The sequence below is a fragment of the Melitaea cinxia genome, chromosome 27 (assembly GCF_905220565.1).
Source record: "Melitaea cinxia chromosome 27, ilMelCinx1.1, whole genome shotgun sequence".
Lineage (NCBI taxonomy): Eukaryota > Metazoa > Arthropoda > Insecta > Lepidoptera > Nymphalidae > Melitaea > Melitaea cinxia.
Window position 1 is genome coordinate 809,509 of NC_059420.1, and position 24,122 is coordinate 833,630.

A 24,122-nucleotide genomic window follows, 5' to 3' on the forward strand; every position below is an offset into this window, starting at 1 on the left:
CAAAAGTAGATTGGATACAATGTGTGCGTTGCCATAACTGGAATCATGAAACTTGCACCACTAACCCCAATGTTTGTGATGATTCTCAGAATTAATCTTTTTCAAACTTATTCAGAATTTTGTTTGTTTTTTTTTTTAAAGTATTTTTAGTCTAAGTTAGATTTTCTATCATTTTTGTTTGTAGTACGAGGGATATTTTTCTTAAAAGTGTTTGTGTTTAGTTTTATAGGAAGGTTTTCTCTAAGTCCAAATTACCAACCGTGTGGTCCAATTAATCCTACCGGTTGGTTAAATTGAAACAAATATCTGATCTCATAAAATGATAATTATCTTAAGTGTTGCTAATATTATGTTGATTATTATTAATTATATGTGAAGCCAAATAAATATAGTTTCATTTAATACAGCTGTTGTCTCTGCTTTTTTCAAAGAAACATTTTAAAACCGCATTTTTTTTTAAATGGCCCAAAATAACAGACTCTCCCCTATGTGAAAAATAAAAATAACCAACTAAATAGGTATTTCTTTTCAGATTTCACCGAATACAGCTATAATGGCTCAGAAAACGAATCACAATCTTTTAATATAGATAGACAAGATACAATATTTATAAATAAAAGGAAATAATTATGTACCAATGACGACAATAAATGAAAATAAAAAATCTTGTTTTAAAAGTGATAATGATGAAAACGGAAATCCAAAGAGGAATAAAGTTGAAGAATCGTGTGATAACGTGACAAATAATAATCAAAAATGTTTGTCACTGTGTTTTTGATAGCGAACTGGATAAAAAAATTATTATTTTGGAAATTTACTTATAGGAGAGCTTCAGTTTTTGCCTCCGTGTATGAGATCATACGCCTACATTTGCTTGGAATTGGTCGTCTGCGTTGGTAGGTGCTCGCTTGTGGTAGTATGTAAACTCAATATCAACAGTAATACAATTTAATGAGCAAGTATAAAGAACGGGATATCGTGCTTTAAACAATTTATTACAAGTTCGGATTAGATACAGACATTAACAACGCAACAGAAACACGTTAACATTCAATTACAATACAAGAAACAATCACATGCGCTCTAGACGACGGCGCGGGACCCACTGTATCTATGCGCCGTGCACCGACTCGCGCGGTGCCGCGCCGCACGCGCCGCTACCCTTACCCCTCTCTAGCCGCCGCGCTCGGTCGGCTGCGTAGCAACTGCGCGCGATCGCCGCGCTACTACCAGGTCCGCGCGTTTCATCCTCCCCCTCTAACCCAGACGTTACGCCCTCGGAGTCGGGTTAGCCTTTCGCGGTCTTCCCCTCCTACGCTTTTCTCGAATCGGAGCTTGGATGCGACCAACGAACGGGGTTAACAACGAGACGTGATACTTACCCAAGGAAACACCATCGCTAATACGCTCCAACACATAAGTCGTGGCACTTACGACCTCTCGGACACGGTACGGTCCATCACGACGGGGTATAAATTTAGGCGTCTGCCCTCTACTAGCGTCGTTGGAGCCTTGGGTCTTCAAAAGTACGTAATCGCCAACCTTATAATCTGGCGCGGGCCGACGGTTCTCATCGGCGTACTTTTTCTGAGTTGCCTGGGCCTTCTCCTGGACGTCTCTCGCGTCCATCAACACGACGGGCAACTTCTTAAGGAATGGCGTTATTGACGCGACTACATTCTCATTCTCGACGATTGTCCGCATATCGGACACCACGTCGGCAGGCGCGCGCAACTCGCGCCCGAAATTCAAGTACGCGGGTGTATGACCCGTACTTACCGTAAGTGTGCATAGCGAAACGAATCGCTGCCAAGTGTGCATCCCAGGCATTATGATCTTTACCCACCAGAATAGCCAACTGTGGCTTAAGGTCCCGGTTCTTGCGCTCAACAGGGTTGGACTGTGGGTGGTAATACGACGTTAGCGCTTGCTTTATGCCTAGGACGTGAAAGGTTTGTTGCATTACCTCGCTGACAAACTGCACTCCATTATCGCTAACGAGCCTTCTAGGCACCCCGTAACGCAGGAACACTTCATTAACCAGGATCCTAGCACACTCTTCGCTGGTGGCGGCCCCTAGAGCAAACAACTCTACCCACCTGGTGCACGTATCCTCTACCACGAGGATCCACTTGTTGCCGGCTTCGGTCTCTGGCAATGGACCGAACAAATCGATTGCGACAACTTCAAATCTACGCGACGTGGCGGGCACCTGCAGCAGACCGGCAGGTTTCCGCGAGTCCACCTTGTACCGCTGACAAGCCGCGCAATTCTTAACATATTGGGCCACGTAGGACCTCATTCCAGGCCAATAATACTTACCGACGATGTGCTGCAGCGTCCTCTCTACGCCAAAATGACCAGCCGTAGGGGCGTCGTGGTACTCGGCTAGCACGGTCTCGTGCTCGTGCTTCGGCACCACTAAGCAAGCATCGTCGTTATCTTCATTTTCTGGGCCATAACGGTATAACACACCATCGGCCAGCACATATCCCTTATCTGCCCACGCTCTCCCCCTAAAGGGATCGTCGGACTCCATAGCCTCGACGATCTTACGTAGCTCATCGTCCTTAATTTGGTTCTCTCGAACATCTTTGGGGCTGCGAGAGGGCAGATCAACAGCTTCTGTGAAACATAAGTCACAATCGACGCCCTCAGTACACGCGGGGCGCGATAACGTATCTGCAATTACATTAGACTTACCTGGAGTATACTCTATTTTGAGGTTGTACTCTTGGAGACTCAGAGCCCACCTGGCCAGTCGACCACTTGGCAACTTCAAGCTCATGAGCCACCTAAGCGGTTGGTGATCGGACCTAACTACTACTTCTGCCCCATCAATATACCCACGGAACTTGGATACAGCCCACACGACGCACAAAGGAGTATTTGCATTATAAAACCGGTCAAAAGTCAAAAGCAAAAAGTTACTCAAAATATTCTTTAAACCATTTTTTGTTCAAGTTAGATAACCAATCTAACAATTGGCCGCCATAAAACTGGTATTCGTACTTGCTTATTGTTGTAAAGTCAGTCCGAACTCAGTCATTGTGGCAATCGCACGTCTTTGTTCGCGACGCTTTTGTTAGTGGTGTTTAGTTCTCTTGCTATTGTGTTTTCGTGGGGTTGACAACAGATTTTTTTAAAATTTAATATGGAAGTGGAAGGTATGTACTATATTTAAAAATACTTTTTAACTGTTTTCTGTTTTCTATTAAACTTATACGAGCTATGTTTAACGTGTCTTATTTGAGTATTTATTTTTACTTATAATTTTATTATAATAGTGTTTTTGTTTAAGTGTCTGGTCTTGTCGAGCTAAATTTCTTTTATAGGCATGAAATTTAGGCTGTTGCCAATCATGTGTCACAACAAAATTGTCCGCCTCTATCCGCCATTTTGTTTTTTGTCCATTCGAAGTTAATTTACATAAAAGTTATCTAAAATTATCATATGTACTATTATTGTGTATTGTATTACATAGATAGGTATTTAAGTAAGTAGTATGTATGTATGTGTGTATGTATGTATGTATATATGTAAGCATGTATAAAATAGTATATAGCATATATTGTATTGTACATATAACATTTAAGTAACGATTTATTATTATTTGATAAAATGTATTATCATTATATGTATTATATACATCACTCTAACTGCAATAAAGCCTGCTTTATAACACTATTTCTCACAAGCTTAGGTTGGCTGGAAGAGATCTCTTCTAGAGATAAGTCCACCTTTGCAAACTAAAATTGTAACTAAATTACTGTTTGTATTTTTTCTAAGTGCAATAAAGAATATATATAAAGTTAAATTATTTCAATATTGTAATGATTTGTTTTTTTCTCTTGTAGATGCCTCTGAAACTGTCAGGAAGTTTACCAGAAGAGCATTGTATGACATCCTGAAAGAGTTTAAGGGGAAGAAAATGGAAGAAAAATTTTCTTTAATGGAAGAAAAACTTGTGGAAATGACTAAATGTCCAGCTGAGCAAAAAACTGCTTTAAATCGGGCCTTAAGGTGTTTCAAGAGTGATTTTAAGAAGAAATGGACAGCTAGTAGTTATAAGGATCAACGTTTCTTGAAGAACAATGAACAATGGCTCACATCTTCGATCGAATTGCCTTATTGGTCTGCAGAACCTACACAAAAACCAGGACGACCAACTAAAACATTCGAAGAGTCAAGTGACCGCAGCAAACGTCGAAAAACAAAAGAATTACGGGAGCAGGTACCTGTCGAGGAACTGACGTATGCGGCTAGCATGAGTCAGCGCACTTCAGGAAATAGTGACGCGTCAAAATTAATAAAAGAAATAACTTCCTCGCCAACCAGAGCGACTAAATTTCGAAAAGTTATTTCTTCTGCTCACAAGCAAATAGTTGTTAGGAAACATACACCGGAAGAGGCACTGGCAATTTTTGTCGAAGGCGATTTCAGTCGAAGACAGTGGGAAGTAATTCACGGGGCTAACAAGAGTATCTACCCTTGTTATTCACTCATAAAAAAGGCCAAAAACCAATGTTACCCCAATGCGCAATCGATTCGAGTGACTGAAACCTGCTCTGAGGTTGAACTACAAGCTTTACTTGACCACACTGCATTGCGCCTGTATAAATACGTAGCAGAGGTTATAGAAACTTGTTCACACGAAGAGAGGCAAAACATGGTTTTAATTTCAAAATGGGGCTGTGATGGAGCGCAGCAGTCGCAATACAAACAAAAATTTGAAAATAATATTGACAGTGACGCAAATATTTTTCAAAGCTCATTTGTACCTTTAAGACTAGTTATAATGGTCGATGGAGATCAAAAGAAAATCATATGGCAAAACCCAGTCCCATCCTCTGTCAGATTTTGCAGACCCATACGCATACGGTTTATAAATGAATCAAAAGATGTGACTAAAAATGAAATAGCGTACATCAAAAATCAAGCTGCAAATTTAAAAGAAACACAATTGTCTACACCTAATGGATTAGGTAAAATAACGCATAAAATGATGTTAACAATGATTGACGGAAAAGTATGCAATGCTGCAACTGATACTGCATCCACTATGAGATGTTACATTTGCGGACAGACTTCCAAAGATTTTAATAAATTAATTGTAGCAGAGGAAGTCAATGAAGAAGCACTGAAGTTTGGACTGTCAATCCTTCATGCTAGAATTCGTTTCTTCGAGTCACTGTTACATTTAGCTTATAAATTACCACTTAAAAAGTGGCAAGCGCGGACAGTCGAAGAAAAAAATATTGTTAAAGAAACGAAAAAAGTAATTCAAATGAAATTTAAAGAAAAAATGGGTCTACTCGTAGACATTCCCAAGCCAGGATTCGGGACCTCTAATGACGGTAATACGTCTAGAAGATTCTTTGCTGACGCGGAATGTTCTTCTGAAATCACAGGTATAAATGTAGGTTTAATAAAGCGATTTAAAGTAATTTTAGAAGTGATTTCGAGTGGGAACAGCATTGATGTAGATAAATTTGGAGCCTTTGCACATGAAACTGCAAAAATATACACAAATTTGTACGGTTGGCATCCTATGTCACCAACTATTCATAAAATTTTAATGCATGGTGCCAAAGTCATATCGACTGCAATCCTACCTATCGGTCAATTATCGGAAGAGGCAGCCGAGGCCCGCAACAAGCACATACGATATTACCGACTTAATTTTGCCAGAAAATTTTCACGACTTGATTGTAACAGGGATATATTAAACAGACTGTTACTGACTTCAGACCCATATTTAAGCTGTAATAGACCTAAGCAGCACAAAAAGAGTAAGCCGTTTTCAACGGAGGCAATCAATCTAATGGTCGCGAGCACACCAAATTTACCTCCAAATGAAAATGATAGTGACGAAAGTATAGAAGAAGACGAAGAACATGAAGACGAAGAGTTAGAGTCTGACTATTAATTTTTTTTTTTTAAATATTTTTAGTCAAAACATGTTTTAATCCCAAATATTATGTGAAGTTACTTTAAAATAAATATCTAATATTAATAAACTTTGTCTTTCATTCGATTACATTGCAAAAAACACGCAAAATAATTTTGACCGGTTTTATCACGCAAATACTCCTATGTGCGACGGCTAGAGCTTCGCGTTCAGTCGTGCTGTAATTCCGTTCCGCCGCTGTGAGGAGGCGACTGGCATATTCCACGGGACGTTCGTCGACGCCCTCCCCCTGGAGTAGAGCTGCTCCGAGAGCATAGCCACTGCTGTCAGTCCTGAGAACGAACGGCTTCGACTCATCAGCCTGACGCAGTATCGGCGCTGACACAAGAAGAGACTTAATAGTCTCAAAAGCGCCTTGCTGCTCGGGGCCCCACTTCCACACACTCGTCTTCTTCAACAAAGACGTAAGCGGCTTGCTAACTTCGGCATAATTAGGAATGAAGCGCCTGAACCAGCTCGATGTCTGCAGGAAACACTTCAGATGCTTCACATTTTGAGGGGCTGGCATATTAGCTATAGCAGCCGTCTTATCTGGGTCTACATGTATACCACCTGGTACGATGACGTGACCAAGAAACTTCACGGAGTCCCTTGCAAAATGGCTCTTCTCGCGATTCACTCCTAGGTTGAACATGGCGAGGCGATCAAACACGGCCTCCAGGTCTGCGAGATGCTTCTCGAAGGTCTCGGATAACACTAGCAAATCATCTAAATATGCGACCAAAGTTATACCTGGCAAGTTGGATTTGAATCGGTCGATCAGCCGCTGGAAAGTTGCGCCTGAGTTGCGGAGACCCATGGGCATGCGCTTGAATCTGAAGGTGCCCAGTGGAGTCGTAAACGCAGTCATATCTCTATGATCGGGATCGACACTCACCTGAAAGTAGCCAGATTTTAAATCTAGCGAGGTCATGAACTTGGAAGTTTTTGCAGCGTGGAGGATGTCCTCTATTCTGGGGAGCGGGTAGCGATCAGCTTCTGTAACCGCGTTAAGCTTGCGGTAGTCAATACAGAGCCTGAAGCCACCACTCTTCTTCTTCACCAGAACGACATTGGAGGCCCACGGGGACTCACACTCCTCTATGACGTCGGCGCTGATCAGGTCTCGCAGCTCTTTCTCCAAAGCTTCCTTCTTGGAAGGCGACAGCCTATATGGTGGTGAAGCGATAGGTTCTTGGTTTTCACTCACCTTGATCCTGTGCGTGGCGAAGTCGGTAGGAGGCCCTTCGGCAGCGAACCGGTCCGTCCTACGACATAAAAATGCACTGAGGGCGTTCCTGTGCTCTGGCGGCAGCTTCGTCCCCTCATCATCACGCAAGGTCACATTGGAGATGTCCGCTCGCAGCAGATCTGCGCTATTCAAAACAAAAGATCGAACAAACGGGAATACAACATCGGGATTGTCCGAAAAATACCACGACTCTTGGGCTAAGTCTAGCACTAAGCCAGCTTCGCTAATGAAGCTTCGGCCTAAAAGGGTTCGGGTGTTTTCACCGGGGAACACCACAAACTCGGTTGCTACTTCTTTACCTTCTAAGGTCACGGGCACCGTAGCGGTCAACACCACCTTCAGTTGTCGGGAGCCGTCCGCAAGCCCGATGGTGCGTTCTGACTCCTGAAGTTGTACCCCGCTCGAACGTAAAATATCGTATAACATGGGACTAGCAATATTACACGTAGCCCCAGTATCGACTATCGCTACGCCTTCCTTGTTCGCAACGACAACCGACACCATTGGATGTGACCGCTTAGTCACACTCGTCGCGCACAGCGCGCGGTCTACGTCGGCGTCGGCTGCGGTGCCGACGACGATATTAAAATCCGAAGACTTCGTAGGTACATTTTTATTAAGGCATGTCTCACATCTAGATCTCACTACGCCCGGTTGGCCGCATCCATAGCAACGTATCGGATTATTATTATTTTTACTTACATTAATATTCGAACTTACAGTATTCGGTTTACCTTTCTTATTCTGTAAATTGCGACAATTATCGACAATATGTCCATAAAATTTACAATATGAACAACGAACGCGCTTATCGCGTTTAGAATTCTCGTTCGAGTTAGGAGTGAGTTTCGCTCCGGTAGTAACGCTCGGACCGGTGGTAAGGGTAACGCTGCGATCGATCGTACGATTCGACTTCGGTTCGAAAGATGGCGCGCTCGCGCCGGAAACGGAGTAGGTACCATTCGACAATACTTGGACCTCCGCTACCGTGTCTTCGACACTCCTAACCTTATCTATAAATAAATCTACAGTCTCACCAACATCGTCTCTATGTAAACGCTTTCTTACACGTCGATGCAATAGTCCGTATAATATATCTATCTGCATACACACAGGCACTACGTAAGGCAACTTTGCTAATAACGACCGCACTTTACACATAAACACTTCAGCTCGCTCGGAGTTTTTTTGTTCTTCGGCGAAGATTTCACGTAAAATCTTGTAAGCCGGCCGCGGTGTCCCGTACATGGAACGCAAGCGCACCACGGCGTCCGTCCAGGAGATGGCACTGGTGCGAGCTCCTCGCCACCACACGGCGGCATCACCCACCAGCAGCATCGGGAGGCCGCGCAGCGCGTGCTCGTCGCTCACGTTGTTGCACTCTTTGTAGATAGTTACGGCGTCTAAAAATGCTTCCAGTACTTCTGCGTCACGTGAACTTCCATCAAACCTCGCCGTACACTTGCCGAAGTTGCCGCATCCGGCGGTGGCGGCTGTACCAGCAGCACCGGCGCGGACAGGCGGGAGGTTGTTTGATGGGGAAGCTGCAGAGTTCCAGGGGTTGTTGCAGGGCAATGACCTCAGGGTTTCAGCCAGAGTCCTGTTGGTTTCCGCTTGCATTCTGGCAAAGGACTGCATGACATTCGCCAAGAGCCTCTCGGTGTCCACACTCGTAGATGCGCCGGCAGCGCCAGGGGCAGCGGGGGCGGGGGCGCCACGGGCGCGCGGCTCCGCCGTGGTGTCGTCGTAGACATCAGGGTCGCTTGCGTCGTCGCTAAACGGGTCGCTAGCTTGCCGATGCTCATCGGCAGCGCGTGTGGACCTCGTTTTCGGCATGGCGGTAAGTTAGTAGGTACTTACTTCTCGTTTATCTTGTTGTTCGTTATAGATTCGTATCTAGCCGCTGTGTTCGTCGCGTGTTTTCGCGGCAAAACACAAGTAGGTATAGTTCGCGTCATGTAAAAAGAACGCGTTTGAGTTCGAGGCCACTATAGTTGGGCGCCACTATAAAGAACGGGATATCGTGCTTTAAACAATTTATTACAAGTTCGGATTAGATACAGACATTAACAACGCAACAGAAACACGTTAACATTCAATTACAATACAAGAAACAATCACATGCGCTCTAGACGACGGCGCGGGACCCACTGTATCTATGCGCCGTGCACCGACTCGCGCGGTGCCGCGCCGCACGCGCCGCTACCCTTACCCCTCTCTAGCCGCCGCGCTCGGTCGGCTGCGTAGCAACTGCGCGCGATCGCCGCGCTACTACCAGGTCCGCGCGTTACGCAAGTATAAATAAGATACATAGACGTGTTTGTACAATCGTCAACGAGAATGAAGTGAGCGGTAGGCTTGTCGAAAAAATATCGATACATCGATATATCGATATTATTTTTTCAATGTATCGATATTTTTGAGCGATATTTAATTTTTCGATGTATCGAGGTATCGATATAAAATTACAAGTATCGATAAGGTATAAAAATCGATATTTGTTATAATTAAAAAATCCTAAAAAAGAATACTTTTTTATACTAACATTTTTTAACAAATTACATTTTTTTTGTCTTTGGTCGACTCGATTTACTGCGTTTTAATTTGGTACTTAAGTTGGCTTTTAAGTTGGCAACTCTGTCTGTCAATGTCATTTCAGTGTCAGTGTCAGTGTCTGTGCTTCAACTATCCGTCTGTTATCCGTATTATAACCTCAACGCGAGCATATTTCTGCCTCTGCCTGCATTTGAGTTGATTATAGTTCTCAAACAATCTAACTAATTAAATCAATAATTAATTCACGTATGTGAACAAAATAATTCGAGCATTCCAGTCATGTCTAGTGTTGTATGGAACTTTTTCAAAAAAATAGACAGACAAAACGTTTCATGTAATGTGTGTGGGAAAATATATAAAAGCAGTGGCAATACGACGAATTTATCTACACATCTTAAAAATAAGCATCACCATGCGTTTTTGCAACTTAAAAATAAAAACTCAAGGTCAAGTGAAGTGAATATTACACCAAGAACAAGAACTAGTTCACCTGTTTCGTCTACTAATTCAACTATTACCAATACTAATAAACCTGCTGAGATAGAAAATAACTTCATGGAATTGTCTGAAATTGCGATTTACGATGATACTGGTGTAAGTATTTTATTTGTGCAAGATCAAACGTAGCTTTAGAATTAAATATCAATTGTTCATAACCAATAACCAGTCAACTAATGATGTGTAATTACTAAAAGTATCGATATCGATAAATTTAAATTTTGGTGTTTTCACTTAACCTTAATACTATTTATGACGACAAGTGTAATGAAATATATACAAAATATTCAATAATTTTTTTCAGATTGAATCCTCCAAAGATGGTCAGAGTAAAGACTTGTGGAAACAGACTACACTCATAGATATGTTTGAAAGAAGTTCAAGCTATGAAGGTATTTTTTTTTTGATATTAGATTACTGTATTGTTTACATTTTAGTTCTATGAGGATGTACTAATTTTATTATTTTTCTCAATTTAGCAGGGGGTCATAAAACTAGCCAAATAAATCAAGCTTTGATCTACATGATTCGCAAAGACAACATGCCTCTATCTTGTGTAGAAAAATCAGGATTGAAAAGATTTATGAGCGTCATTTGTCCACGCTATAAAATTCCATCACGAACTACTGTAAGCGAACTATAATATTAAATTATTATCTATCCTTTTTATTTTTAAATGTTATTTTATTATTCATTTCTCATTCCAGATAACTGGCCTCATGGAACAACGATACGCCACTACCAAAGCCATTTTAAAACAAAAATTAAGTGAGATAAATAATATTGCTTTAACAAGTGATATATTAACTCTTACTAACTCGACACGAAGTTTCCTCGTAGTGACAGCACATTTTCTTAACACAGCTAATAACTGCACTCCTGAGCATGAGATGGTGACATTGACAGCACGAAGAATGTATCAGGTAAGTAAAGTATAAAATAAATGCATCAAATTATAAAAAATAAAATAAATAGTTAATTATAATAAATTTAATAAAGTGGACTAATATTGGTCTTCTTTCCTGCAGGCGCACACAGCTGATTATATAAAAGAATGCTTTGAAAATATTACCGACGAGTTTACAATAGAAAAGGATTGCATCTTATCAATTACCACTGATGGTGGTGCTAACATGGTTGCTGCAGTGAAGAAATTTTTGGAAGATGGAAAAAGAATTCCTTGCATGGCGCATTTGCTGAATTTAATAGTAATAATAATAATAATAATAAATATTTATTTTATTTTCTCTCACACAAAACAAAATACAAAATTCAACATAACGAAACACAATCTGTGTGAGAGACTGGCGACTGTACTAGGAGACCTGTATTACAGATTGCCAGTCCCTCCACATCCGGACCGAATTTGATCAATAAAATTATTAAATATACTCACACTTTAGTGTCATGGTGTATGTATGGGTTAGTGTATGTATTTTTTAATGCATGAATGTGTAAATGTATGTAGTAAATGTGTTAATGTATGTAGGTCTTAGTATATGTACATGTATGTGTGGCAAAGAACATAATATGTGTATACGCGTGTTAGAGTGCTTAGTATTAGCTGAGGACCAGTAACAACTTCTCAGTCTCATTGTAGTCTAGATCTTTAAGCCATTTTACTATAGCTTTTTTACATTCATATTTAGTAAGCGGATATATGTTGATCAACCTGTTTATCTTGTTATATAGATGACAGCCCATAAAACCAAAAAACCTCCTTGAGAAAGCGGTGGACCAACGGGTATCTGAGGTGCAGACTTTATATTTGCATCGTTTGTTGTTATTTAAAAAAGGATCATAGCGAGTCATAGAATGTTGTTTGAGCACTGTGTTTAGTATATATAGTTGGCGAACACTGAGTACGTCAGATAAAAGATAAATATCTTTGGTAGGGTAAAAAAATGGCTTAGAATAACTAACTTTCAATAACGCACGCTGAGCCCTCTCCAGTTTTATAAGATTAGTTTTACAAGCACCTCCCCAGACTGTAATACAATAGCTTAAAACGGATTGGCAGAGGGACTGATACACCATTTTAATGGTCGATTTTTCAGCAATATTACGGAGATTCTTAAAGGTGAAGATAAGTTTCCGAGTTCGCGATTGTAGCAGGTCTAAATGGTAATTAAAATTTAGCGAACTATCAACAACTACACCTAGATACTTAGTGCTGTTGGCAACAGAGATCCTTTGACAGCTACAAGATTCATTGTCAGAGCATACATGAGCAGTTAAGCCAAGGCTAATACTAGGGGCAGGAGTTTTTATGAAGAATGGTATACATTTAGTTTTATTGACATTGATAGTTAGGGCATTCATTCTGAGCCAGGCGTTAACAACGTCGAATCCTTTTTGCGCAATATCGAGAGTACCTTTCCATTTATCACCATGAAACACAAGCGCAGTATCATCTGCAAATGTAATAATTTTACCATTTTGTAACTGGAGGTCACAAAGATCATTGATAAATATCAGAAACAGTGTTGGACCCAAAACACTACCCTGTGGCACACCATAGCTTATCGGCAGGTCGTCACTAACAGTGTTGTCCACCTTTACTCTTTGCTTTCTGTCACTCAAGTAACTTTCAAATAGTTTGAGCTGCACACCACGAACACCCAGAGCTTCCAATTTATCCAGCAGAATAGGACCAGCGACCGCGTCAAAAGCCTTTGCAATGTCCAAAAATACAGCTAATATTTTATTTTTCTTATCTATTTTAGAAATGGGTCGATAGTTACCAACACAATCCCTGCTACCACCCTTATAAACTGGAATTACTTCAGCTAGCTTGAATAAATCCGGAAAGATCCCAGTAGAAAAGATCAGATTAAATATATGTGTAAGCGGGGGGACTAAGATTTCATGATAACGTTTAAGAAAGGCTCCAGAAATGCCATCTCTGCCCGCAGCACCGCTCTTCTTCAGTTGTAAGATAAGAGATTGAACTTCAAATTCATCAGTAGGTAGCAAGACGAATGAGGACAGTGTAGAATTGATTGGTGCTTTTTTATAAGAGCTATTGGAATAGGCTTTTTCGGCAATATCCTTCCCGATAGAAACGAAAAATTTATTAATGTTATTGACTGAGAGTAACGGGTCCACTGGAGAGACCAATTCATGTGCAGAACTAGTTGTATTATTAGAGTAGGTTAGTTGTTTGATAGTGTCCCAGAGAACTTTTGTATTAGTCTTAGCAGCTTTAAGTAGGCGGTTGCTCTCATAAGTATTTTTAATATTTTTTAAAAGTGAATTGCAAAAATTTCTGTACCTCTTGTAACTTATCATTAATATTTCATTACTAGGATTTTTTCTTGATTTTTGATGTAGTTTGTCACGATGCTTTACACATCTTAGTAGACCTGGAGTCATCCAAGGCCTCTTGATCCTCTTACGATTTGGGATGGTGATAGTTTTTGTATTTGCTTTAATTACAGTGTCAAGCACAGTCAGAAGAAATGCTGTTGCCTCATTAGGATCAGTCATTCCATATAGAATATTTAGATTCAAGTTCTTCATAGCATCATCCAAAGACGGGTAATCAATCTTTTTCAGTGAAAAGCATTTGTCAGTCATTGTGCTAAATTCAAGTTTCAGGATTAAAGTGTCGTGATCCGTAACTGAGGTTTCAGCAACACAACAAAAGGCGCGATATGAGCATTTTAATATTACATGGTCAAGACAAGTCTTGCCATGAGTTGGAAATGTGTGGGCCGGCAATAAACTGTGAGAAGCCAGCATATTCAAATACGATGAAGAATTTACATCCTTATTGTTATCCAATATATCAATATTGATGTCACCTATCAGAACTTTATGAGTACTACTAGTCTCAGAAAGAAGTTTGTCAAGGGATACCAAAAACCGTGGAACATCTTTGTAACCAGGTGGTCTGTATACTGCAATTATTGTTATATTATCCTCAAGGTTAATCATTAAACAGTTGGCATCACAAAGGTCAGGCTCGGATACAACTAATTTCAAATGTTTTTTGAAAAATACCACAACTCCTTCGTTCTGTGTGAAGTTTTTCTCAGTTAGAACACTGTTGTATCCCTCAAGAGATGGTAAGTTACGATTATTATGCAGCCAACATTCCGTTAGTATTATTAAATTCCAATCAGTCATGGATCTAAACAATAAGGTTTGAAAATCGGAAAAATTACGATTTATACTACGAATGTTTTGATGAATAATTTTTAGACACTTATTCGGGTAGTTCATAATTCTTTGACAGTCCTCAATTTTACAAAGAGAAGATTGTGCAACTTCAAGCTTATCGATATCATTTATAATTGCATTAGTTTTATCGAATTTTATTTACTGAGTCCGAAACTGTAGTAACACAATAAGGCATGCGATACAGCACACCGAGAATTTCCCAATTTCAAAAACAAAGCTACACAAACGCAACCAACACAAAGCACATACACAGGGCACGAAAACAGACTGAGATAATTGTTAGTAGTTTCATTATTTCCATGAGTACACTTTGTATAAATTGAGTACAAGTGGTGTATAATTTCAGTGAATGTGAGTATACAAGTTAAAATAAGTGTAAGAGCGAATACAAATTCAAACGTAAACACATTATAAACTAAACAAAAAGTTAACATGAAAAAACTGATCAAAGTAATTTTATCACTAGCAAGACAAAAGCAAAACAATAGATATAAATAATAATATACAATTAATTGGCAATATAGGTTGATGAAAAGGCAAAAGAGTCATGATTTCTTTGCCAGCTCAGACAAACATTTTTCTGATTGGATTAAAATCGGATAGTGGATGGCGCAACAAGAGATAATGCACCAGTTCTTCAAATTGCCAATCGTGTCAAAGCCATTGTTACATATTTTAAACAATCTGTGAACGCAATGGACGATTTGCGAGCAGAACAAGAGGGACAAAAGAAAGAGGGAGAAGTGTTAACACTTATACAATCAGTAAGCACAAGGTGGAATTCTTGTCTTGATATGCTGGAAAGATTCAATACATTATCAGCTATTGTGGCTAAGATTTTAGCAACTAGGCGGAATGCACCTGATATGATAACTTCTTCAGAGTTAAGTGTCATACGAGATCTGATAATATTGCTTACCCCATTTAAGCAAGCTACTGAAGAAATTAGCGGCGATCAGTACGTGACTTCTAGTTTGGCGATTCCCATTGCAAACTTACTTCAGAAAGGACTTGAAGAAGTAAAACCTTTCACCGAATTTGGTGTTGCTGTTCAGAAGAGTTTGCTAAACTTAGTTATTGCCAAACTAGAACCACTAGAGCGACATTTACATCTTGCTATAGCAACAATTTTAGACCCTCGCTTTAAGCGTATTCATTTTAATTCAGCACTAGCTGTTTCCACTGCAATAACCGTATTGTCAAAAGAAATACGTTTAGAACATAGACGTAGAAGACAACTTTCGCCTGAACTCAGACCCACAACCACTACCAGAATTCCAAATTCAGAAAATTCTGCGCCGTCGTTGTGGTCCGGACATGAAAAAATTATGATAGATATAGCTGCAGTAACCTCCAGTTTACTTTCAACCAGTGATGGTATGCCTAGCGAACTAAAGCAATATCTAGATCAGCCTATAATACCCAGAAAAGAGAATCCTACAAAATTCTGGTTTGATTGTCGTCATTTTACTCCAGTCCTTTCCGACATAGCTCTAAAGTATTTGATATCGCCTGCGTCCTCGGTTTCCTCAGAGAGAGTGGCATCTGCTGTAAATCTCGCAGTACCCAATAACAGAAGTCGGCTTACAGCCGAGCGTGTAAATCAAAGAGTTTTTCTTATGTCTGTATCAGATAAATATTGGTTTGATTAATAAATAATTAATATTTTTTATTGTTGTCCTTGATTTAAAAAAATTAAAAATGATGTCTATTGATTAGTATTTATCTAGTAATGTAAGATGATTGAAGTAGATTAGGCCACATATTTTTTTTTCCTATCACACCGATATATCGATATATCGATAATTTTTCCGCGATATATCAATGCCAATATTGATATTTTTTTAAATATCGATGTATCGAAATATCGATATTTTTTTTCACTTTCGACATCCCTAGTGAGCGGGTCGCCGCAGCGGGCGCGTCCGATGAATCGGTCGACGTATGCAAATGTGTGTGTGACACACACTTGCCAGGCGTTAACAACATTAATATATTGAAATATGTCGAAACACTTAAACATAAGCATTTAAATAATAATCAATAAATTTTGTTACATAATTTTTTTTTCATACAACTAGATCGGCAAACAAGCGTACGGGTCACCTGATGGTAAGGAACCGACTGTTCGTTTGCCCCCTCTTCTATAATAAGTCTTTGATTTATATTGTCATTAAAGTGAAATCACATATTTTGTCAATAATGGCGAATAACAGCAAATCTTAATATGCAAACTTATAATGAACTATAAGATTTAATTAACATGTTGTTACTAATATTAAATTATAAGAATTGATTAAGTAAATAAATCATGATTAGAGCGGATTAACATTATATCTTGTAATAAGCTGCTGCTAATATTGCTTCTTAATGAATTGAGTATAAATTTTACTGAAGAAAAAAGCCTTTCCACGGATACTTGCGTTGCTGGAGCAGCTAAAACGTAATTTGCGACATTTAACAAGGTAGAGAGCAGTGAGCTAATATATTACTTTCCAAGGGCACTCTGGGTTCATATCTCAATTTCCGAAGCATTCCATGAAAACTATCAATTGAAGTTCTTCCGGGCAGCCCACGAAGTGACTCAGCGTCTTGTAATTGTTTTTCTAAAATATCATTGACATGACTACTCGTAGAATTTTCACTATCATAACGACTAGTGCATGTCACTTCTTGAATGTCAGTGTCAAGCGATGTTACGCTTTGTAATTGTTTATATGTTTCCAATATTAATTTTTGAGCTTTTATGCAATCTTGGTCCGATAATAATACATTTAGGCGACCATCTAGGTACAAGCTTTCCAAGACTACATCAGCATTTAATAAGGTTTTTTCTCGTAATTTCACATTCGTTACTAATTCATTTGCAAATATGCTTGGAATCAATTCAAGCTTGGCTTTGCAATTTAGCCATGCTATGTAAAAAACGCCAATTGTTAGCTGTTCTCGTTGCCAGGCTTCTGTCGCCTCATTAATAGGCTGAACAGAAATTCTCACCCGCCTTAGCAGATGAGAATTTCTGTAATTTGTGTCCAGAAGTCGTCTCAGTAAATACCCGTTAATTCAGATTGGCTATCACATATATCTTTTAGTGAAACCAATCTAAGAAACATTTGGTAAGTGGAGGACCATCTAGGAGGGCAATCGATTATCGGTTTGTTTAAATTTTGTGATTTTATAACAATTTTAATGGTTGGGCGACGTAAAATTTTTACCGCCTTTCTTGCAAGTTCAACGCAAAGTTGTACTTGGAAATTGCCAGCAATAGCGTCTTTAACAGAGATTTGCAATGTGTGTGCCGCACAGAGCGTATGTGGTTTGAACGATTCATTTCTCATTACGTTAATAATGGCATCGACGTTTACTTCCAACGGTGTATCCGTGCCAAATGGAACGCCATCATTATCTTCGTCATCATCATTTTCGTCGTCGATCTCACAATCGATATTCATATCAGTATTAATATCTTCTGTTATTGCAGTAGAACAATGAGATGCCAATAATTTTGCCATCCTTTTAAAATTAGTGCCATTGTCAGTGGTAATGAAATATATTAGAGCCGTCGATATCATAAAATCCTTCAAGACCCCTAAAACTTTTTCTTTTAGGAAATCGCCTGTTTGTCGTTCTAGAATTTCTAAAACAGCAATTTCTAACTGTTATCTGGCTTTCTTTGATATGTTGTATATTGCTGCCTAAGAAATTTTTATCTAGATATGAAGCTGAATCGAGGCTTATTAAATTATTTCTGATTTCTGACGCGATGTTTAGTTTTATTTGGTATGCTTTTTCCAGTATCATTCTTTTTATTACTTTTGTATTTATGTGTTTATTATGAATATTGGAAAGAACAGCTATGTTAATTATTTCTTGAAATGCTTTGTCTTGTATCAATGCAAGTGGTCGCCCATGTACTGTTACTAATTTCACACAATTGCTTATAACTAGGTCTGACGTCAAAGAATGTCGGGATGTACTTGGTTGTTGCTGGCGATTTTCCTTATTTATATTGGTTATATAAGTACTCTTGTACATGTTTCGATGAAATATGATTTTTCAAATTGGTTGTATGGCTTACCTTAGAACAAAATACGTAAGTAGGTAATAGGGGACTTTCGGTAGTGAAAAATAAATTATGGAATTTGATAAATAATAAAATTTATGTAGAAATAAACTTAAATGTTCTAATTTTGAGTCATAAAAGTTCATTATTCTTTTATAATATCGTAATTTTTAATCTGTATATCACGTGATCTAAAACGCGAGCCGCCATGGTGTGACGTCATATAGACAATGTTCCGATATACACTGAGAACTGCTCAATGCTCTCACTGGTGAAAAAAATTCGTTCCTTTATGGAAAACCACTGCCACACACTGCCGCAATACCATAGAGAAATATATGACGTCATAAATAGCCGCCATTTTTGTACTATGAGCACTGGCGCTTTAGAGGTAAGGTACTCTCAGTACTTTGATCACGTGATCAAAAAATATATAAGCGCGAATGATTGTTATTATTATTAATTAAATAATCCACTTTCCTGCGAACGGTCAAAGAATTATTAATTAATATTGTTATGAGAGAGCGCGGGAACGTCTGAAGTGAAAGGCGGTCTTTTCAAAAAAAATTATTTTACGCGTCACAATAGAAATCAACGATTTTTTCTTCGTTTCCTTTGCGTACTCTTTAGAGGTTGAACCTAAATCCAGACGATTTTTCGAAATTGTTGGGTATAGTTCAATTTGATTACATGTTATCATTTATTTACAGGTTATCATTATTTCTCCTGTTCTCTTTATCATTTTCAATGTTTAGACGCTCGTTATTAAATTCTATAAAGCCGTAATTTTCTTTTTCGTCTTTTTGTCCTGATTGTTGTGGTAGGTCATCATCTCCTATGCATATAATTGGCAAGTCAGAAGCAATGTTAATATGGTTTGCGAAAACGGTGTCACCAATTGTAGGTTCTAGGTTTGGTAGCATAGATGATTGTATTTCGTTGTTTAGGACTTGGTTATCTGTTTCTTCAACTCCATTTTCATCACGTTCATCTACTACAGCACTACAGTAGTCTTCGTGTACAGATAGTGGCACAATTTTTTAAACATTTGCAAACGTGTGTTCAGTTGGGTCATAGCAAGTGCAAGATATTTTAGTTTTAGCACAAAAACAACTCAAAATACGATGCTGAATTTGATCATTACCACGTAAACAAGTAACTTGATGAATGTTCATGGTTCCTTTTATAGTTTTAAGATTATTAGTTACAAATACTTTAATAGCGTCAATTACCATTTCAGTTATATAAAAAAATTTAACAGCTTTAACTGAAGACTGTAATGTCGAATACACATCTGCAGCACTTACAATATCATGCCCGTGTGAAACTTGCCTGTCAAGACACCTCTTTACTACACCTCCAATAGCGTCAGCCACCCCTTTCCCGTAACCGCTTTCGAAATTGACCAAGTGATAGCAACATTATGTAATGAAGAAAAATAATTGATTAAAAAAAGTTATTCTTCTGTCGATATTGAGAGCTGGGTCCGTCCGAAAATATGTGAATTTTTTGAAGATCAGTAAGCAAAGTTTTACCTAAGTCTATAATTGGGTTTAAATGAGCCCATATTGCATGTGGCTGATGCACATTGGAGGGTGAAACGGTACAAAATGATTTCTGTCCACCTTTAAAAAATATAACGCCAGTATGCAAAGTAACTTGCGTTTTCGACGCACCAAAGTGCATTGACTGCACCTCTTCCGACATTTTACATTCATAATTTTGTGAAAAATCACAATGGATAACTACTTCATCATCCAACAAGTTGTCAATACAGTATTTGTAACATTTCGCTTGATGCGAAGAATTAAAACTGTGTTTTTTAAATGCTGCTATGTCAGCTTCAAACAACTTTATTAATTCTTTTACTGTGTTGTTCTTGTGTGACTTAACAGTCTTTTCGACTTTTATTTCTTTTTCTCCGTCATTGGTATTTTTTTTTTTTTACGAGTGGATCTCACTTTCCCACATCTGCCATGTAATATTTTGATAGCCTGAAATATTTTCTAAATCATAATGAAGTGAAATTTTGTTACAATTTTAACATTTGCCATACATGCAATCAATATTTTCTACATTACAAGCTACTTTTGCCAAGAGAGTATGCGAACTACGGAAATCGATTATTTTGACGATATAGTGCTTCTATTTTTTTTAAATAAATAAATAAATATCTACACAATACACACACGGTCGTCTGTTCCTAAAGTAAGCAACTTAATGCTTGTGTTATAGGTAACAGCCGACTTGTATATATAGTTACATTTTTTTTTTTTTTCGATAAACATACTTATAAATAATACATATATAAATATATAAATAAATATTTATATTACACCCAGACTCGGGGTGAGAATCGAACCCACAACCCTCGGAGCAGAAAGCAGGGAGTTAGTGGCATTACTTCACTACAAACTGCGCCAACGGGCTAGTCGATTGCGATTTTGAAATTCATGTTTGAGTGCTTAATGCAGAGGCATGTATTTCGATTGTGTATGGTTGGACTTGAAATGTAAAAAGGTTTGAATCGACAAAATGTACTTGTACTTCTCATGTAAACCTCGCAAAGACTTATTAAGATATCTTATTTGCTGTTTATTTTTTTTTTTGAAGTTTTGCATTCGCGTTTGCCTGCAGTTACTTACTTACATCATCTTGAATATAAAACTCTATATAGATTTTTTGATACTCGAAATACTTTTAACCGATTTTGTGTTTCTAACTCATACACCAATTCGTCTTGAAATTAATGTCTGTGATTTACTATCCTTCACTAGATCATTTTTTGCAATTTTCTTTATCAGGGCCCTTTCTTTATTACTTTCACAATTTTTGTGAGTCAATTTCAAAGAAGCTTCTAAGACCTCATTTCTGGCTTTTATTTTTAATAATTCGGTCTCAAACTTCTTTCTTTCTTCCCTTATACATTTTTGTAGTCTGTATATTTTTTTGTTGCAGTTTCGTGAGATCGTTCTAGATAAGTAATACGACTTTGAGCTTTATCATATTCTAGTTTCAATTTATTTCTAGACTTTCGTAAACTTGCTGTAGCTTTGGACAACCTTAAAATAGTTGATGGTGTTCCAGTCGTCGCCTCGTCCGGTGGTATTTTATCCGTGGCCGAAGTTTTGATTTTAGTTACCGAGTCTGCTAAAACAACTGTTCTTGATAAAGAGCTATTACTTGCTTCTTTTTTAGATTCTCTTTTGTCCTTTTGTTTTTGTTTTTCTTCTTACCACTTTTTTCGTTGCATTTTTTTCCGTTTCTGTCATTTCCGATATTTTTTTATATTTATATTTTGATTTTATTCTTTCTAGATTTTTCTTCCTTATTTGTTCCATCTTATCCGGATTTTGTTTCAACTTTTCTCTGTAACGTTTCATTTTTCAAGACGGAGTTAGTGGCATTTATTTGCGCTGTTGAATGCAAACGTAGCTTTATAATTCCGTTTTTGTTACTTAAATTTCCGTTTATACGTTACTACGCCAAAGTAACAAAATAAAATGGTAACAAACACCTGTTCAATTTTTTCAAAATATTATTGTAATGGTTAGAATTAAAATTACGTCTATTGTAAGTCATTCAATTTTAGTGTAATTTGTTAACTATTATGACATGATAAAATAAGGTGGTAAATGTTGTCAATTTACCTTGAAACAGCAGTAACAAATGTCGGAATGCGATTCACTTTTTTAACTGGACTGGACTGACGCCTAAATCAATATGGCGGCATTTAACGGAACCTGTAGTGTTGCCAAATCGCAATTATTTAACTAAATGGAAGTTTTTTAACTTATAATGTATCGAAAATGGGTAACAAAATCTGAAATCCATTTTTGGAACGTTCTCTGGGACAAGTTTAAAATTAATTTATACCTAGTAAAGTTATGCAAACGACCAAAAAAAGCAATTTAAGTAGATCCCCTCACCTCGCAAAACGGTTTAATATCAAAATCTCACTTTAGTTTTATTGAACATTATCAAAATAATTGTGTTTGAAATAACGGATGGCAGATTGGGACATACGAATTTTCATACATTGCCATTTTTGATAGTTTGTATTTCATTGTTTTTTTAAACTAAATACGATGTTTTTACAATTTATTTGACGAAGACAACGAAGGAGTTATGGTCAAAACTCAAAGCTTTATTTGATGACGCGGGATTTTCAAGAAGAATAACTTTGTTACGTCATTTAATCTCCATCAGACTAGAAACATGTGAAAATATGACTAATTACGTTACGCAGATTGTGGAAACTTCGCAACGATTAAGCGGTACTGGATTCATTATAAACGATGATTGGGTTGGGTCATTGTTACTAGCTGGTTTACCAGATAAGTTTATGCCAATGATCATGGCAATAGAGCATTCCGGGATCCAGATCACGGCAGATTCCATAAAAACAAAATTGTCAGATATGGAAAATGGCGGCTTTGTTGAAGTGAATGGAAATGACAACTCAGCATTTATTGCTCGAAGTTGACAGAAAAAGAAACTAGGTAAAGTTGGCAGCAATACCAAACATGGCGGAACGACTCCGAATATCCATGCACCGAGTACGTCAATGTCAAACTTAAATGACAGAAATAACAAAACAATAACATGCTACAAATGCAAACAATCTGGACATTTCATGTCTCAATGTCCATTTAGAAACGAAAAAACAGAGAATAAAAAGCAAACAAATGCATTCAGTGTCGTTTTTCTGAGCGGTAACTTTAATAAATGTGACTGGAATGTTGACTCGGGAGCCAGTACACATATGACTACAAACGAAAGTTGGTTGACAAATAGGACGGATTCGTCAAATTTACCTGAAATCACAGTAACAAACAACATGAAAGTGCCTGTATTATGTGCCGGCGACGTAGATGTCACGACGAGTTTCGGTTACGAGGTTACAGTGAAGAACGTGTTGTGCGTACCGACTCTTGCGACTAACCTACTATCAGTCAGTGAATTGATAAGAAATGGAAATAGTGTTGTGTTTGAGCCCGACCGATGCCTCATAAAAAACAGATTAGGCAATTTAGTTGCGGAAGCTGAACTTGTAAATAATGTATACAAGTTAATCTTGCAAAATAAGACTTGTTTGTTATCATCATCAACAGTAGATGGACAAACATGGCATAGAAGGCTTGGACACTTAAACAGAAAAGATATTAACAAGATGAAGCAAGGTTTAGTCAATGGAATGGATTACTCAGATAAATTTGTGACAAGCAAGTCTAGCTGTCAAATTTGCTGTGAAGGCAAACAGTCAAGATTACCATTTACGACTGTTCGATATTAGAAGAGGGTTCCTTACCTTTTCCTTATTAATAACAATATTTTGTATTTAATGATACCAAGGTTAAATTAAACTTGTGTCCCTAAAGGATCTTATTTTGTGAACATGCTGTGTTTTACATTTACGTCTTTGTTTCAAACTTTGCGTCGACTAGGTTTATTTGCACTTTAAACTTAAAAATATTCTCTCTTCGAAGAAAAGAAGGGATTGTAGAGTTATTATCTGTGGTTATGACATATGTCACTAGAGCCCGGTACGTGCCACTGTATCTGTCAAGTAGTGGAGGTCTTTTGCTGAAATAAATCGTTACATTTACAGTGATTAA

At 38.1% G+C, this 24,122-nt stretch overlaps 2 protein-coding genes and 1 long non-coding RNA gene across 3 annotated transcripts; 2 read left to right on the plus strand and 1 right to left on the minus strand.

Moving 5' to 3' along the window:
* The first annotated feature begins 10,798 nt into the window (after positions 1–10,798).
* On the plus strand, positions 10,799–11,010 carry LOC123666738. Its single transcript, XR_006745315.1, has 2 exons — positions 10,799–10,884; positions 10,964–11,010. It is a non-coding gene; the product is annotated as an uncharacterized LOC123666738 (long non-coding RNA).
* An 806-nt stretch (positions 11,011–11,816) lies between these two features.
* Positions 11,817–14,387, minus strand: LOC123667245. The gene is made up of 2 exons (XM_045601203.1): positions 12,632–14,387; positions 11,817–11,863 (listed from the first exon to the last, which is right to left on the minus strand). The coding sequence occupies exons 1-2, from the start codon at positions 14,385–14,387 to the stop codon at positions 11,817–11,819; spliced, it is 1,803 nt and encodes a 600-aa protein (XP_045457159.1).
* A 749-nt stretch (positions 14,388–15,136) lies between these two features.
* LOC123667246 (E3 SUMO-protein ligase ZBED1-like) lies at positions 15,137–16,093 on the plus strand. The gene has a single exon (XM_045601204.1). It carries the CDS (start codon positions 15,137–15,139, stop codon positions 16,091–16,093), a length of 957 nt encoding a protein of 318 aa, XP_045457160.1.
* The last annotated feature ends 8,029 nt before the right edge of the window (positions 16,094–24,122 follow it).